Below are 15,199 nucleotides of genomic sequence, written 5' to 3'. Positions count from 1 at the left end.
GTCGGACCGTCATTGGGCGTTGTAACTTTGCGTAACCTACAGCACTAATCTGCATGAACCACGGAAACACTGGCACCTGTATCGACTGAAGCCTCGGCCCAAACTCCTCCTATGAGAACAGTCAATGTATTTAATGGGGACTTAGGGGGACTTGAAGATTTTTCCCCCCAGAAAACTGCTGCTTTCAGTTTTCCGAGAGACGGTCGGCAACGTGAGAGGCATGGCGGAGAGGAGATGACGACCGGCGGTAAGGCGAAGGTGACCGACGTCGCGGATAATGTTTCGTGCGAAGCGGGTCATAGGAGTCAGGAGGGGGCGAAGAGCGACGGGTAGCTGGTGGAAACAAGGGTTGTCCATAACGGCGTGGGCTATAATCACGGCATGCGTTCATAGCGTAACTGTATCACTCGTCCTGCTGCGCCGTCAACAAAAACGTGAAATATGGCCCCGGATGCCACAGTAGTAACAAACTGGCCGTGAAGGGCCCCAGACGAAATAAGACTGCGCAGTAGAAGACACCGTAGAAATGGGAGCCACGTGCGCGCCGGATTTCCCCACGTGCGTTAGCAGCGTCGACGTTTGCATGACCGGTAGCAGTGTTGAAGCAGAAGCCGCAGGACATGTGCAGGAGTGCTCAGCCTTGTACGGAGGATATGATTTAATAGCAGCCAGCTCATCCCTTAAGCAGATCACGCAGGCCGGGAACCAAGCTTTCTTGTGGCGCTTCGTGCTCTGTAGTACTCGGCGGCTGGTGGCGGTTGTCTAGGATATTGTGCGAGACGTGTCCTTCAAGCTCCTCGCGAATCATCAACCGAATCATGCCGCGGAAGTCGAAGTCCTTCGATATGCCTTCGCCCCACATGGCTGGCTTCACCCTCATAGATTGCAGGTCTTCGAGTCGTTTGCATGCTGCTATGACGTCCTGCACGCGTGAATGGTTCTGCAGGGCAAATGCCTGAAAAGCAAACGGGGCAATTCCCTTCATAATATGCCGAACTCGGTCTTCTTCTGACATGCCGCCGTCCACGTGTAGACAGAGGGCCAAGACATCCTCGTTCTATTACGTATAGGTCTCCATGGGATGTTGCACGCGCTCATTGAGTTTTTTCTTGGCAGCTTCAGCTGGCGTGGAGGATGTGCCGAGAATTTGACGCAAGTAAGTGGTAAATTTGTCCCAATTGGTTAAATCTTCGCGATAATTAAAAACCAAGTTTTAGCCACCTTGTTCAGACGGAAGTGCACCTTCGTTAGCTTGTAAGAGTCATCCCGCCGATTGAAGGAACTCACGCGGTTGTAGGAGTCGAGCCACTCTTCGACGTTGTCACCGCGGAGGCCAGCGAAAGATGGAGGATCGCGCTGGGGGCTGGTGATAGTAAAGGTAGGCTGGATTGGGGCTGCAGCGTTGCTGCCCGAGCGGCTGCTCTCGTGCTGCATGGTGCTGGTGGGCAGTAGCAATCGACGACCTGATCGAGCTCCAGTCGTGCGGAAGCGAGAGGTAGACTGCGGGATCAAAGCACCTTCAACCACTTGAGAGGGTCTGGGAGTGGTCAGGTGGGAGATTTATTCGTGCGGTCGCAGCGCTAGGAAGGCTCCGGAAGAAAGGCGATGTCGATGACACTGTCGCTGCCGAGATGAAGGTGATGCGATGATAATAGGGTGCACACCCAGGAGAGGGTGATTGTCCACATGCTAAAATATAACCTGTACAGCTCCTCACAATATATATATATGTATATGAATAGATATATATATTTATGTATATATGTATACATAAATATATATATGTATATGTATATAAATAAGAAAAGAAAACGTTCAAACTTTCAACAAGGTAAAAGCACGATTGTTGCCAACGTTTCAGCAAAGAGATTTGCTTTCGTCAGGACTCGGTCCCCACTCTGGGCGCGTGTTTTTCTTTATTTCTTTTTTACGTAATTAATAATGAAAATATAAAAAAATAATGTAACGTCACTAACGGTAAAAAATAGTCTAACCACTCCCCTATACTTTCTTTGGCGTTGTGGACTGCCGGCATTTCTTTCTATATTTCCTAACGAGCCCCTCATTTCCAAACCGTATTATCCTACGAAAGCTTAGCGAGGGCGTCGGTTCGGCCAGCCTTGATGCCAAGGTAGCCTAAGAGGGTTTCCCACCAGTTACCCGCTTAAGACAGGCTGTAGACGTTCGCGTCACGCCCCGGGGGTTGAAAAGAAGGTCCCCTTCTCCCCGTGTAGTCGGAGTGGCGCTGGCTACCACCCTCAAGCGTCAGATACAGTTGTAGTAAATATAAATACCCCAGAAAGTGAAGGAGAACACATTCGCCCAGATAGCCGAATTGGTAAGGCATTCGAGATCTAATCGAAAGGCATGGGTTTCTGCCGGCATTTCTTTCTATATTTCCTAACGAGCCCCTCTATTCCAAATAATATATATATATATATATATATATATATATAAATCTAGAGAAAGATAAACTCACAAAGCGCGCAGAAATAGTACAAGTAAAGAATCGGATACACAGCAAGAACAATAACAAACAATGTTTACTTACGTAGCGGCAACGGGACTTGCCTTCATCAGAGTAAAGTTACTTGATTTTGCTGTCGCAAACATTTTGAACACATTTCTTATATAGGTTTGCATAAAACTGTGAGAAAGAGCGGAAAATGTTTCGGAAATGGGGAGTGTGCTTACAGTCAGGCTACGCCTATGTTACAACATCAACAAACAAACAAGAAAAATAAAAGGGGGGGGGGCGAGAGAGAGAAAAAGGGGTCGTGTTAACAATGCAGCGTTGAAGGTTGCACCATGACGGGTCAACGTATGCCGCGCGGGCTGCAAGTTCAGACAATGGGGGAAACTAGACAACCGCGGTTTGAAAAGAAAGGGAAGAGTATACAGTAAGGTATTAAGTGACTGCGGAGACTGGTTCGAGGGGAAGCGAAGATGGGTGTACCCCCCGCGGGTCAAGAGAATAGATAGGAGGCACAAAAGAGCATTTCACAGAAGCTAGCAATTGAACAAAAAATAGGTAGGGTCACAAAAGGTTAAACATGAATAGATCACAAAGAGTTAAACATTCTTAAGTGGTGGTGGGAACGAGGCCTCCCTCCCAAGGACAAATGGCATTGTTGAGCCGCATTAGGCTAATAAAGCTGCTGTATTAGGAGAGTTTCTGCGAATTCTGATGGCAAACTTGAGGGTAGGAAGAATGAACATAGTTATAAAAAGTATGAAGCCGCTAATTTTAATCCAGGGATAAGCACGTTAGTTTTCCGTAACTTTCATTAATTCCAAGCGTGGCTGACCCAAACCTATAAATGAGATAAGATTCCCTAACCTAGCGGTCGTGGTGCGTTTTGAAGGCGGATTCTAAAATCGTTGCTTTAAGATGTTCAAATGCATGCCCGGGACTGTTCACATGTCTTGACAGGGGCAAATAAGGGCAGCTTTTTGCATGAGAGCGGTGATTATTGAACCGTATTCGGAAGGGCGTTTCAGTTTGGCCGATATATTGTTGCCTACAAACAGTGCACTCTAGAAGATATACAACATTAGCGGAGTCACAGTTAAAGTTACCTTTTATATTTACGTAGTAGTCTGAAGCCGTGCTGGTGGCGCGCTGTGTAGTGGTCATGTGTGGGCATACTTTACATCGGGGTTTATTGCAGGGCATGCAGCCAGTAGTTGGCGGTCGGTTGATACGAGAGTTATTAAGAAAGTCACCTAAATTCTCATTACGCCGGTAGACAACACGTGGTGGTTCGGGGAATATGCTTTTTAAGCGATCACTTTGCATTAGGATATTGTGATGTTTTTTTAGCACGGTTGACACTCTTGAAGCGGAGGATGAGTGGGTTCAAACTAAGTTAGTTTGCGGGTTCCCGTTCGGGGCTTTTTTCTTACAGATTTCGTTACGGTCTAATTGGTTGGCTCGCACATTAGCGTCGTCGATAACTTTTTCCGGGTATTTTTTATTCAGGAGGGCGGTCTTGAGTTCTCGACAGTTTGAGGCAAAGTCGGCTTGGTTTGAACAAATTCTCCTAAATCGGTGAGCTTGGCTGTAAGGTATTGCTGTCTTGCAGTGTCTGACATGGCTGCTTCGGAAGTGCAAATACTGCCGCGTGTCTGTCGGTTTTCTATACAGTTTAGTTTGAAGCCGACATTGGAAGGTAGTAACGGTGACGTCCCAAAAGTTTACACTGTGTTCCGAATAGGAATGAGCAAGGGAAATAGTAGGATGGGCTAGGTTAAATGCCTCAATGAAGGTGAGGAGCTCCGCCTCACCATGTTGCCAGATCATGAATATGTCATCAATATACCTTTTATAGTACATTGGCTTTAAATTTTGGGTGTCAAGAAAGTTTGATTCGAGGTGAGCCATGAAGATATTAGCGTAGTTAGGTCCGACTCGAGTTCCCATTGACGTTCCGCTGACTTGCACGTAATGAACTCCGTCGAACTCAAAATTGTTAAGTTCAAGAATAAGCCTAAGGAATGTTTGGAGAGCAGAAGAATCGATAGGTCTGTCGCACGATGACTGCTCATACGCAAGGGATACAGCGGCGATGCCATCTTCGTGGGGGATGTTAGTATACAGTGACGCAACATCAAGGGTGACTAGAAGGCAGTTATCAGGAATTTCAATTTTTGAGATGTCTGAGAGAAAGTCATTGGTGTCCTTAATGAAGGAGGGAAAGCTGGGCGGAATATCACAAATGAGATTATCCACATAGAGCGAGAGGTTTTCGGTAACATTGCCAATGCCAGAAACAATGGGGCGCCCTGGGTTGTTCACCTTGTGAATCTTTGGGAGAAGATAGAATTTACCGGCTACTGGGCTTAAGTGGATCAGGGAACGAGCCGTGGTTTCATTTATTGTTTTATTATTAACAAGCTCAGCAAGTTTATCTTTGACAATTTGCTTATAATCTTGAGTGGGATCATTTGGTAGTGCTTTATAGAACGTCGGTACTGATAGTTGCTTATTGGCCTCGTTAACATAGTCGGTTTTGTCAAAGATTACGATTGCGCCTCCCTTGTCGGCAGGTTTAATAATTATGTCGGGACAGCTTGCGAGTTCCTCTAGGGCTTTCTTTTCGTAGGTAGTCATGTTGTGGTGGAACGAAATTTGTGTTTGGTAAGCTTTTCGCACATCGCGTTGGGCAGCTTTGATTTACATGTCGAGGCAACTATCACGCTGTGTGGGAGGGGTCCAGTGCTTATAGCTAGGTAGGGGTCTGCGGGCTTCTTCCGTCGCGGGGTGATTGTAGAAGTAATTCTCGTCGTCTCATGTTTCTGGCAAAGTTATCTAAGTCCTTAAAAAGTTGAAATTCATTAAAACCACCAGTATCCGGGGAAAAGTTTAGGCCCTTTGACAAGACGTTCATCTGAGCTGGGGAGAGGGTTATACTTGAAAGATTCATTACATTCCTGGTAAGGTTTTCTTTTGTGACGGCAGGCGAGGGAAAAATATTAGTACAGGGATTTACCTTAACTGTTTGGGGTGCAGTAGTCGAAGCATATATTACAGTCGTAGTGACATTATCGGCCGTATTGTAAGAGTTGTGGCAGTTACTAGTGCCGGAGCTTGTTAGGTTCTTACGCATGTGGCCAGTGTTAGAAATCTTATCTCGGTTAAACTTTTGGTCTTTTGTTCGGGATATGGCGGAGGCCGTCTTAGATTCGTAGTTGCTTAAAAGGTTCAACTCTCTTTTGCTTAGTTCCTGACTAAGTAGTTCCTCTTTCTTTCGGAGAGAATGGGCCGTAGTTGCGTAGTGATTGAGGATTATTTCAGTTAATTATAAGGATGTTTTATCGAGTACCTGTTTCCACTTATTCATATTGGACGGGGAGAGTACGGTAGTAGCAGGTTTTATTCTAATCCAAAGACCCCTGGGAGCGACCGGGGCAGTCAAGTACTGTGCAAGAGCGGAAACGTGCAATTCGGAACGTATGCGCTTTCGGTGATTTTTCTTAGCTTTAAAAACTGTCTTAAAACGGGGAAGGAGGCCGCGTTACCTGTTTTTTTGTGTTGTAGTCAGTCGCTGCTATATAGTTGCTGCTATATATATATATATATATATATATATATACATATATATGTATATATATTTTCCGGAAGCATAAAAACTCAGACAGAGCGGGAGAAAGTAAGGTAATAGCAGCAGATACACACGAGAAAACACATTCAAAAAATCAAAGTTTTCTGACGTTTCAGTAAGAAGACTTCCTTTCGTCAGAGTACAGAATAGGTTGGTTTCAAGGTTATGTATAAAGAGAATGTAGCTAAGGAGTGGGCAGGGAAAGTTAAGGGAGAGTTTGTACAATGGATTCATGGATGGTGGGCAGGGACAAAATGAGCGCAGTGGAAGAGGGGAAAGAGGAATGTAAGGGGCAAAGAAAAACATTAGAAAAGTAAACTAAAAAGATGCAGAACGAAGAAAAAAATTTAACAAGGTAATTCCCCCTTTCCCCCGTGGCAACAGGGGTTAAAAAGAACGGTCAAAACAGCTTATGGCCCTGCACGCAGTTGGCCCTGGCATGAAAAAATACCACAATAAACTGAAAGTCATGCGGAGCGAACATGAGAAAAAAGAAGTAAAAAATTTTTACCATCTCCCCGTAGGAGAACCCTGAGTAGTATGCGAAGCAGCCATGGGGTCAACTCAAGTTCCCAGTAGTTTTCAGTAGGATCGCGGCGTTGCAGAGGTAGAATGAGTGGAGCGGAGCGCGCGCGTGTGTCATTAATACCGCGGAGCTACAGTGGCGCCCCTAGCGGAGTACGCAGTGGCTACGGTCGCGTCTCTAACCCTAAGCTTGGGCACCCTGCCACAATCATCACCAGTGGTGCCTGGCCAGGCATGTGCAGTTGGGCATGTGCTACTCCGGATTCCCCTACGGGAATAAACATGCAATAATAACGAAAACGTAACGCAGTAATCACACTTACTTGGCATGAAGATACAAATGAAGTAGGATAAAAAATAAACTAACAAGGTAATTGCTATTTTCAGTGTACCGTGGCAACTGGGGGCAAGAGAGGAGTCAAAACATATGCCTATGCACACTTATGGTGCACATCTGGCCATACCCTTCTATTACATGGATCAGAGTCAGGTGATTGAAACATAAAAGAGTACTATACTTGGCTTCTGGTTTTGAGAAGAAAAGGCAGCGCGCACAAAAGCACAAAGACAGGTACTTTCGAAAGGAAATGAGTGTACATTCCCATCCAAAGAGCAATAAAAAGCAGGAAAAAAGGAGTAAAAGGAGACAGGGTGAAGCAACTCTTGAGACCAAATATCACAGAAGGCAGTAGCACACACAAGACGCGCTCCTGGAAGTGTAGGTCTGGTTGGCACATGGTACCAGTTCCGGGAACACCGGTCTTTTTCGGTAGAGAGATTTTTTTAAGTAGAGAGATTTCTTGCCTCGATGCTGCCTCGATGCCTTAAAAAGGAAGAAATCTATCTACTTAAAAAAATTCATTTGACTACGCAAGAAAAGACCGAACTAGAAATGTTTAAACTGAACAAAACAAGCCATTTTTCCGCTCTCAAGGCAAAAAAAAAACGCTCCGCGACGGTGTTGATTTATCCCTACCCGAACCTAGCACATCATCTTCCCATAATGATGTACCCGAGCCCGATACTCCTGATAATGTAGTCAACCTTTCCACCGTTACTCTTTCGAAGGATGAATTGAGCGCATTGTCTAAGGGGCTATCGTTTTGTCCCTCCACTGGAAAATTGAATGAGCTGCAACTGTACAAGGATCTAGAACATTTCTCACGCTCACTCCGGTTAAAAGAGTACTATCATGATGTCCCCAGGGTTGATAACACAGGACCGAGCCTTCCATCAGTTAGCCATTGGACGCCACCACCACAACGTGACAAGTATATGGATACATACATCAAGGCGGTTCAAAAGGATGTCATAGCGGAATATAGAAAGCGCACCTCCTACCGACCGAATCTCACAGGAAAGGAACAGAGGGCACTAGAAATTCTTAGCACCCGCTCTGACATCATTATAAAGACCGCTGACAAGGGAGGGGCCATTGTTGTCATGAACCAAACGGATTATAACACTGAAGCGCAAAGGCAATTAGGTGACACGTCTTTCTACCAGCCCCTTGTGGCCGATCCGACATTACAATACAAAGAACGAGTCCGCAGTACCATAATTGAACTTAGGGATGAAAAACTGATAGACAAAAAAACTGCGGGAGCTCTTATTCCATTGCACTGCACGCCAGGACGTTTTGACCTCTTTCCCAAAATTCACAAATTCAACAATCCGGGCAGCCCATAGTCTCTGGCATAGGAACCGTGACCGAGAACATTTCTAGCTATGTCGACAACATTATAAGGGAAATTCCACCTACATTAAATTCGTACATAAAGGATACTACTGATTTTCTAAGTGAAATAAAAGACCTCACAATACCGGATGACTCCTTCCTTGTAACATTAGATGTAGCCTCTTTGTATACAAACATACCTCACGCCGGTGGAATAGAATCCGTCATAAAAGCCTACGAAAATTCACAAGAGGACGAACGTATTGACAGCAACACTTTGGCTAAACTGCTAACTTTATTACTTGAATTAAACAATTTTGAATTCAATAACCAGCACTACATCAAAATAAGTGGCACATCTATGTGGACAAAAATAGGCCCAAATTATGCAAACATATTCATGGGAACCCTTGAGACACAGTTCTTGGAGAACTCCCCTTTAAAACCACTGTTTTACAAGCGGTACATCGACGACATTTTCTTGGTTTGGTCTCATGGTGAGGAAGCCCTGAAACCATTCATATCCTATTTCAACAGTGCTCACAGTGATATCTCATTCTCACACGAGTATTCAACTTCTAAAATAAATTTCCTTGATGTGCAGATAACAAATAACGGAAACAGACTGGATACTTCTGTGTACAGAAAACCCACCGACCGACACCAATACTTGAATTTTCACAGCAGCCATGTGAGACACTGGAAAATGGCCATTCCATACAGCAAAGCCCTACGCTTCCTCAGAATTTGCTCTAACCAAAATGACTTCGCTTCTAATTGTGATCAGCTCCGCATTGACCTCGCACGACAGAAATACCCACTACCACTCATTGAAGATTCAATCAGGAAGGCATCAGAACAGGAGCGTTCTAGCCTTATTAGTGGCAATAAAACCTCCACTTCGAGGTCACAAACCAATCTGATTCTGACATATTCGGCATCTGGCCCAAACGTCAATGAAATTTTAAGAAGACACCACAACATCTTGCTCCAGAGTGAAAGAATGAAGCACGTCATTCCAGACCCACCACGCGTGGTGTATCGCCGGCCAAGAAACAAACATCAGAGACATTGTAACATCATCTCGATCAAGAGAAACTAGTTTCACAGGTTCCACACCATGTGGAAAACCCCCGTGCTAATTGTGTTTAACGATGACACCAACAACAAGCGCTCAGAGCAAGGAATCTGACTTTTCCATGCAGATCAGGGGCAACTTTAATTGTGACACTGCAAATAAAGTTTACCTCCTAGAATGTGGTGATTGTGGTGCGCAATGTATTGGACAGACTGAAAATTCTTTTAGAACTCGCATCAATATTCACAGATCCGATGCAAAAACAAAACCTTATCTCCCCCTTTCAAAACATATCAACTCTTTCAAACACCCGTTCGACCAATTTAAGGCCACAGTGCTCCAATCAGGATTTAAAACCCATTTCGACAGGGAAGCCTGCGAATCTTATCTGATCCACAAATATAACACTCTCACAAGAGGTATCAATGAGTCTCCGGGAAGGCTGTCGTGCCTTCATACCTAGATCTTGTAGCGGCACGTATCGCACGTTACCACTTCTCAACCGTTGGATGGTTCATCGTTGGGAGCAGGTTACTTTTCCGTATGCTTTAATGCTTCTCCTGCACGAAATCTTGCTGTATCCCATCATTACACTTTCCAAGCACTATTCGGTCTAGTGTTGTGAATAACTTATTTTGTCCGTATGCTTCATTGCTCTTTTGCCCGAAATGTCACTTTGTAAGCTATTTTTGTTCACTGCTATGGTTCCCCATGTTCTACGATTTGTACACGTGTATTCTTTGTATTCTTTCGTTTGTCAGTTTGTTTAAAGAATGTTGTGTGCGAATTTATACTGCCATTGATGACTAGCTACAAAATGTTTTTTTTCCTAGATCACTGGAGATTTGTTCTGATACGTGCGTCACATCTTTATTTTACTTTTTTCATAATGTGCAAACCCTTGTTACTTGCAAAAATATCAAATGCAAGCTGACAATTTGTTGTATCTATCCATTTCATGTCATGAGCTGGGGGCTCGTTCAACTGCTTTTTTTCTGTGTGCTGTTTCTTTGTTTATTTCCTGCCTTGTGTGTCATTTCTCAAAATTATTGAACAACCTGCGCTCTTCTTGGGTGGCTCTCACACACACCTCTGTCGGCGTCGGCGCCCTCCGAGGGGTCGTCATTGTCCACCTTGTGCCCGGGCCGCGGGACGCGGATAAGCCATTTGTGGCTATTAGCTGGTCTCCTCCGGAAGCGGCGGCATTATCCTTTGAGGACGCGGCCCCCTCGCTAATTCTCCCACCTGCATTCTTTAACTTCAACGTCGCCTTCTGCCATTTTGCGCTCCCCAGTGTCCGGATGACTAATTGTCGATTCTAAGCTTGCGCCTTATGCGGCAGGTTGTTTCCGCTCCTTTGGAGTAAGATGCCCAGTACCACTTCCTTGTTTGTTTACTTTTTTTCTTAATATTTCTTTGCGTGGGTGGGCGGTGGCTGAAGGAAACACGCTTCCTAAGTGCCTCGCTTTTGCTTTTCGCCGCGTTGTATATTGAGATGGATTACCTGCGCGCCCAGTCATGCAGTACATTTCTTTCCACTTGTTTCTTGCTGTTCTTCCTTCTTGTACATTTTTGAAATAATGTGTCCACGTGCTCACAGCGCTCCCTGCGAGCCTACATATACCCTGTATTCGACCTATGTACTTCACTTGAAAAAGGCTGGTTCCCAGCCGAAACGTCGTATTAAATATTGTTATGTTTTTCATGGTTACTCTTATTTATTATATATATATATATATATATATATATATATATATATATATATATATATATATATATATATATATATATATATATATATATATATAGGGAGTAGTAGAACTTTGAAGATGGTAGAGAACACAAGAGAAGAAAAACTTCGAACAAGGGAAAAGCACGATTGTGGCCTACGTTTCAGCAAAGAGAATATATATATATATATATACAGAAAGATAGGTCGGCAGTCTACAACGCCAAAGGAGGCATAGGGGTGTGTTTAGGCTCTTTTTTTTACTACGGGTAATGAAGTTAATAATTTTTTTTTACATATACGGAAGAACGAAAGAAAGAAAAACACGCGCCCAGAGTGGGGACCGAACCCACGCCTTTCGATTAGATCTCGAATGCCTTACCAATTCGGCTACCTGGGCGACTGTGTTCTCCTTCACTTTCTGGGCTTTTTATATTTTACTAGAAGTGTATCTGACGCTTGAGGGTGGTAGCCAGCGCCACTCAGACTACACGGGGAGAATGGGACCTTCTTTTCAACCCCCGGGGCGTGACTAGAAGGTCTACAGCCTGTCATGAGTGGGTAACTAGCGGGAAGCCCTCGTATGCTACCTAGGCATCAAGGCTGCCAGAACCGAGACCCCCGCTAGGCTTTCGCAGAATAATATAGTAAGGAAATGAGGGGCTGTTTGGGGGAATACAGAAAGATAGGTCGGCAGTATACAACGCCAAAGGAGGCATAGGGGTGTGGTTAGGCTCTTTTTTTACTACGGGTTATGAAGTTAATGTTTTTTTTACATATACGGAAGAAAGAAAGAAAGAAAAACACACGCCCAGAGTGGGGACCGAACCCACGCCTTTCGATTAGATCTCTAATGCCTTACCAATTCGGCTACTTGGGCGACTGTGTTCTCCTTCACTTTCTGGGCTATTTATATTTTACTACAAGTGTATCTGACGCTTGAGAGTGGTAGCCAGCGCCACTCAGACTACACGGGGAGAAGGGGACCTTCTTTTCAACCCCCGGGGCGTGACTAGAACGTCTACAGCCTGTCCTGAGTGCGTAACTAGCGGGAAGCCCTCTTATGCTACCTAGGCATCAAGGCTGCCAGAACCGAGCCCCTCGCTAGGCTTTCGCAGAATAATATAGTAAGGAAATGAGGGGCTCGTTGACGGAATACAGAAAAATAGGTCGGCAGTCTACAACGCCAAAGGAGGCATAGGGGTGTGGTTAGGGTCTTTTGTTTACTACGGGTAATGAAGTTAATATTTTTTTTACGTATACGGAAGAAAGAAAGAAAGAAAAACACGCGCCCAGAGTGGGGACTGAACCCACGCCTTTCGATTAGATCTCGAATGCCTTACCAATTCGGCTATCTGGGCGACTGTGTTCTCCTTCACTTTCTGGGCTATTTATATTTTACTAGAAGTGTATCTGACGCTTGAGGGTGGTAGCCAGCGCCACTCACACTACACGGGGAGAAGGGGACCTTCTTTTCAACCCCAGGGGCGTGACTAGAACGTCTACAGCCTGTCATGAGTGGGTAACTAGCGGGAAGCCCTCTTATGCTACGTAGGCATCAAGGCTGCCAGAACCGAGACCCTCGCTAGGCTTTCGCAGAATAATATAGTAAGGAAATGAGGGGCTCGTTGGGGGAATACAGAAAGATAGGTCGGCAGTCTACAACGCTAAAGGAGGCATAGGGGTGTGGTTAGGCTCTTTTTTTTTACTACGGGTAATGAAGTTAATATTTTTTTTACATATACGGAAGAAAGAAAGAAAGAAAAACACGCGCCCAGAGTGGGGACCGAAGCCACGCCTTTCAATTAGATCTCGAATGCCTTACCAATTCGGCTACCTGGGCGACTGTGTTCTCCTTCACTTTCTGGGCTATTTATATTTTACTACAAGTGTATCTGACGCTTGAGAGTGGTAGCCAGCGCCACTCAGACTACACGGGGAGAAGGGGACCTTCTTTTCAACCCCCGGGGCGTGACTAGAACGTCTACAGCCTGTCATGAGTGCGTAACTAGCGGGAAGCCCTCTTATGCTACCTAGGCATCAAGGCTGCCAGAACCGAGCCCCTCGCTAGGCTTTCGCAGAATAATATAGTAAGGAAATGAGGGGCTCGTTGACGGAATACAGAAAAATAGGTCGGCAGTCTACAACGCCAAAGGAGGCATACGGGTGTGGTTAGGGTCTTTTGTTTACTACGGGTAATGAAGTTAATATTTTTTTTACGTATACGGAAGAAAGAAAGAAAGAAAAACACGCGCCCAGAGTGGGGACGGAACCCACGCCTTTCGATTAGATCTCGAATGCCTTACCAATTCGGCTACCTGGGCGACTGTGTTCTCCTTCACTTTCTGGGCTATTTATATTTTATTAGAAGTGTATCTGACGCTTGAGGGTGGTAGCCAGCGCCACTCAGACTACACGGGGAGAAGGGGACCTTCTTTTCAACCCCCGGGGCGTGACTAGAACGTCTACAGCCTGTCATGAGTGGGTAAGTAGCGGGAAGCCCTCTTATGCTACGTAGGCATCAAGGCTGCCAGAACCGAGACCCTCGCTAGGCTTTCGCAGAATAATATAGTAAGGAAATGAGGGGCTCGTTGCGGGAATACAGAAAGATAGGTCGGCAGTCTACAACGCTAAAGGAGGCATAGGGGTGTGGTTAGGCTCTTTTTTTTACTACGGGTAATGAAGTTAGTATTTTTTTTAGATACGGAAGAAAGAAAGAAAGAAAAACATGCGCCCAGAGTGGGGACCGAACCCACGCCTTTCGATTAGATCTCGAATGCCTTACCAATTCGGCTACCTAGGCGACTGTGTTCTTCACTTTCTGGGCTATTTATATTTTACTACAAGTGTATCTGACGCTTGAGAGTGGTAGCCAGCGCCACTCAGACTACACGGGGAGAAGGGGACCTTCTTTTCAACCCCCGGGGCGTGACTAGAACGTCTACAGCCTGTCATGAGTGGGTAACTAGCGGGAAGCCCTCTTATGCTACCTAGGCATCAAGGCTGCCAGAACCGAGACCCTCGCTAGGCTTTCGCAGAATAATATAGTAAGGAAATGAGGGGCTCATTGGAGGAATACAGAAAGATAGGTCGGCAGTCTACAACGCTAAAGGAGGCATTGGGGTGTGGTTAGGCTCTTTTGTTTACTACGGTTAATGAAGTTAATATTTTTTTACATATACGGAAGAACGAAAGAAAGAAAAACACGCGCCCAGAGTGGGGACCGAACCCACGCCTTTCGATTAGATCTCGAATGCCTTACCAATTCGGCTACCTGGGCGACTGTGTTCTCCTTCACTTTCTGGGCTATTTATATTTTACTAGAAGTGTATCTGACGCTTGAGGGTGGTAGCCAGCGCCACTCAGACTACACGGGGAGAAGGGGACCTTCTTTTCAACCCCCGGGGCGTGACTAGAACGTCTACAGCCTGTCATGAGTGGGTAACTAGCGGGAAGCCCTCTTATGCTACGTAGGCATCAAGGCTGCCAGAACCGAGACCCTCGCTAGGCTTTCGCAGAATAATATAGTAAGGAAATGAGGGGCTCGTTGGGGGAATACAGAAAGATAGGTCGGCAGTCTACAACACTAAAGGAGGCATAGGGGTGTGGTTAGGCTCTTTTTTTTACTACGGGTAATGAAGTTAATATTTTTTTTACATATACGGAAGAAAGAAAGAAAGAAAAACACGCGCCCAGAGTGGGGACCGAACCCACGCCTTTCGATTAGATCTCGAACGCCTTACCAATTCGGCTATCTGGTCGACTGTGTTCTCCTTCACTTTCTGGACTATTTATAGTTTACTAGAAGTGTATCTGACGCTTGAGGGTGGTAGCCAGCGCCACTCAGACTACACGGGAAGAAGGGGACCTTCTTTTCAACCCCCGGGGCGTGACTAGAACGTCTACAGCCTGTCATGAGTGGGTAACTAGCGGGAAGCCCTCTTCTGCTACCTAGGCATCAAGGCTGCCAGAACCGAGACCCTCGCTAGGCTTTCGCTGAATAATATAGTAAGCACATTAGGGGCTCGTTGGGGGAATACAGAAAGATAGGTCGGCAGTCTACAACGCCAAAGGAGGCATAGGGG

General features: G+C 45.5%; 1 protein-coding gene across 1 annotated transcript in view; it reads right to left on the bottom strand.

The window, feature by feature from the left end:
• Positions 1 to 673: 673 nt before the first annotated feature.
• The window catches only part of LOC144164403 (uncharacterized), a 78,384-nt gene continuing 63,858 nt past the window's right edge, over positions 674 to 15,199 (bottom strand). Inside the window, exon 2 of the mRNA XM_077694922.1 lies at positions 674 to 955. Coding sequence (XP_077551048.1) covers positions 674 to 955 — 282 coding nt within the window. The remainder of the gene's footprint in view (positions 956 to 15,199) is intronic.

This window comes from Haemaphysalis longicornis, unplaced genomic scaffold (genome assembly GCF_048455015.1).
Source record: "Haemaphysalis longicornis isolate Haplotype H1 unplaced genomic scaffold, Haemaphysalis longicornis Haplotype H1 scaffold_13, whole genome shotgun sequence".
NCBI lineage: Eukaryota > Metazoa > Arthropoda > Arachnida > Ixodida > Ixodidae > Haemaphysalis > Haemaphysalis longicornis.
Note: the sequence above shows the minus strand (reverse complement) of the source record. Positions and strands in the feature narration are given on the sequence as shown.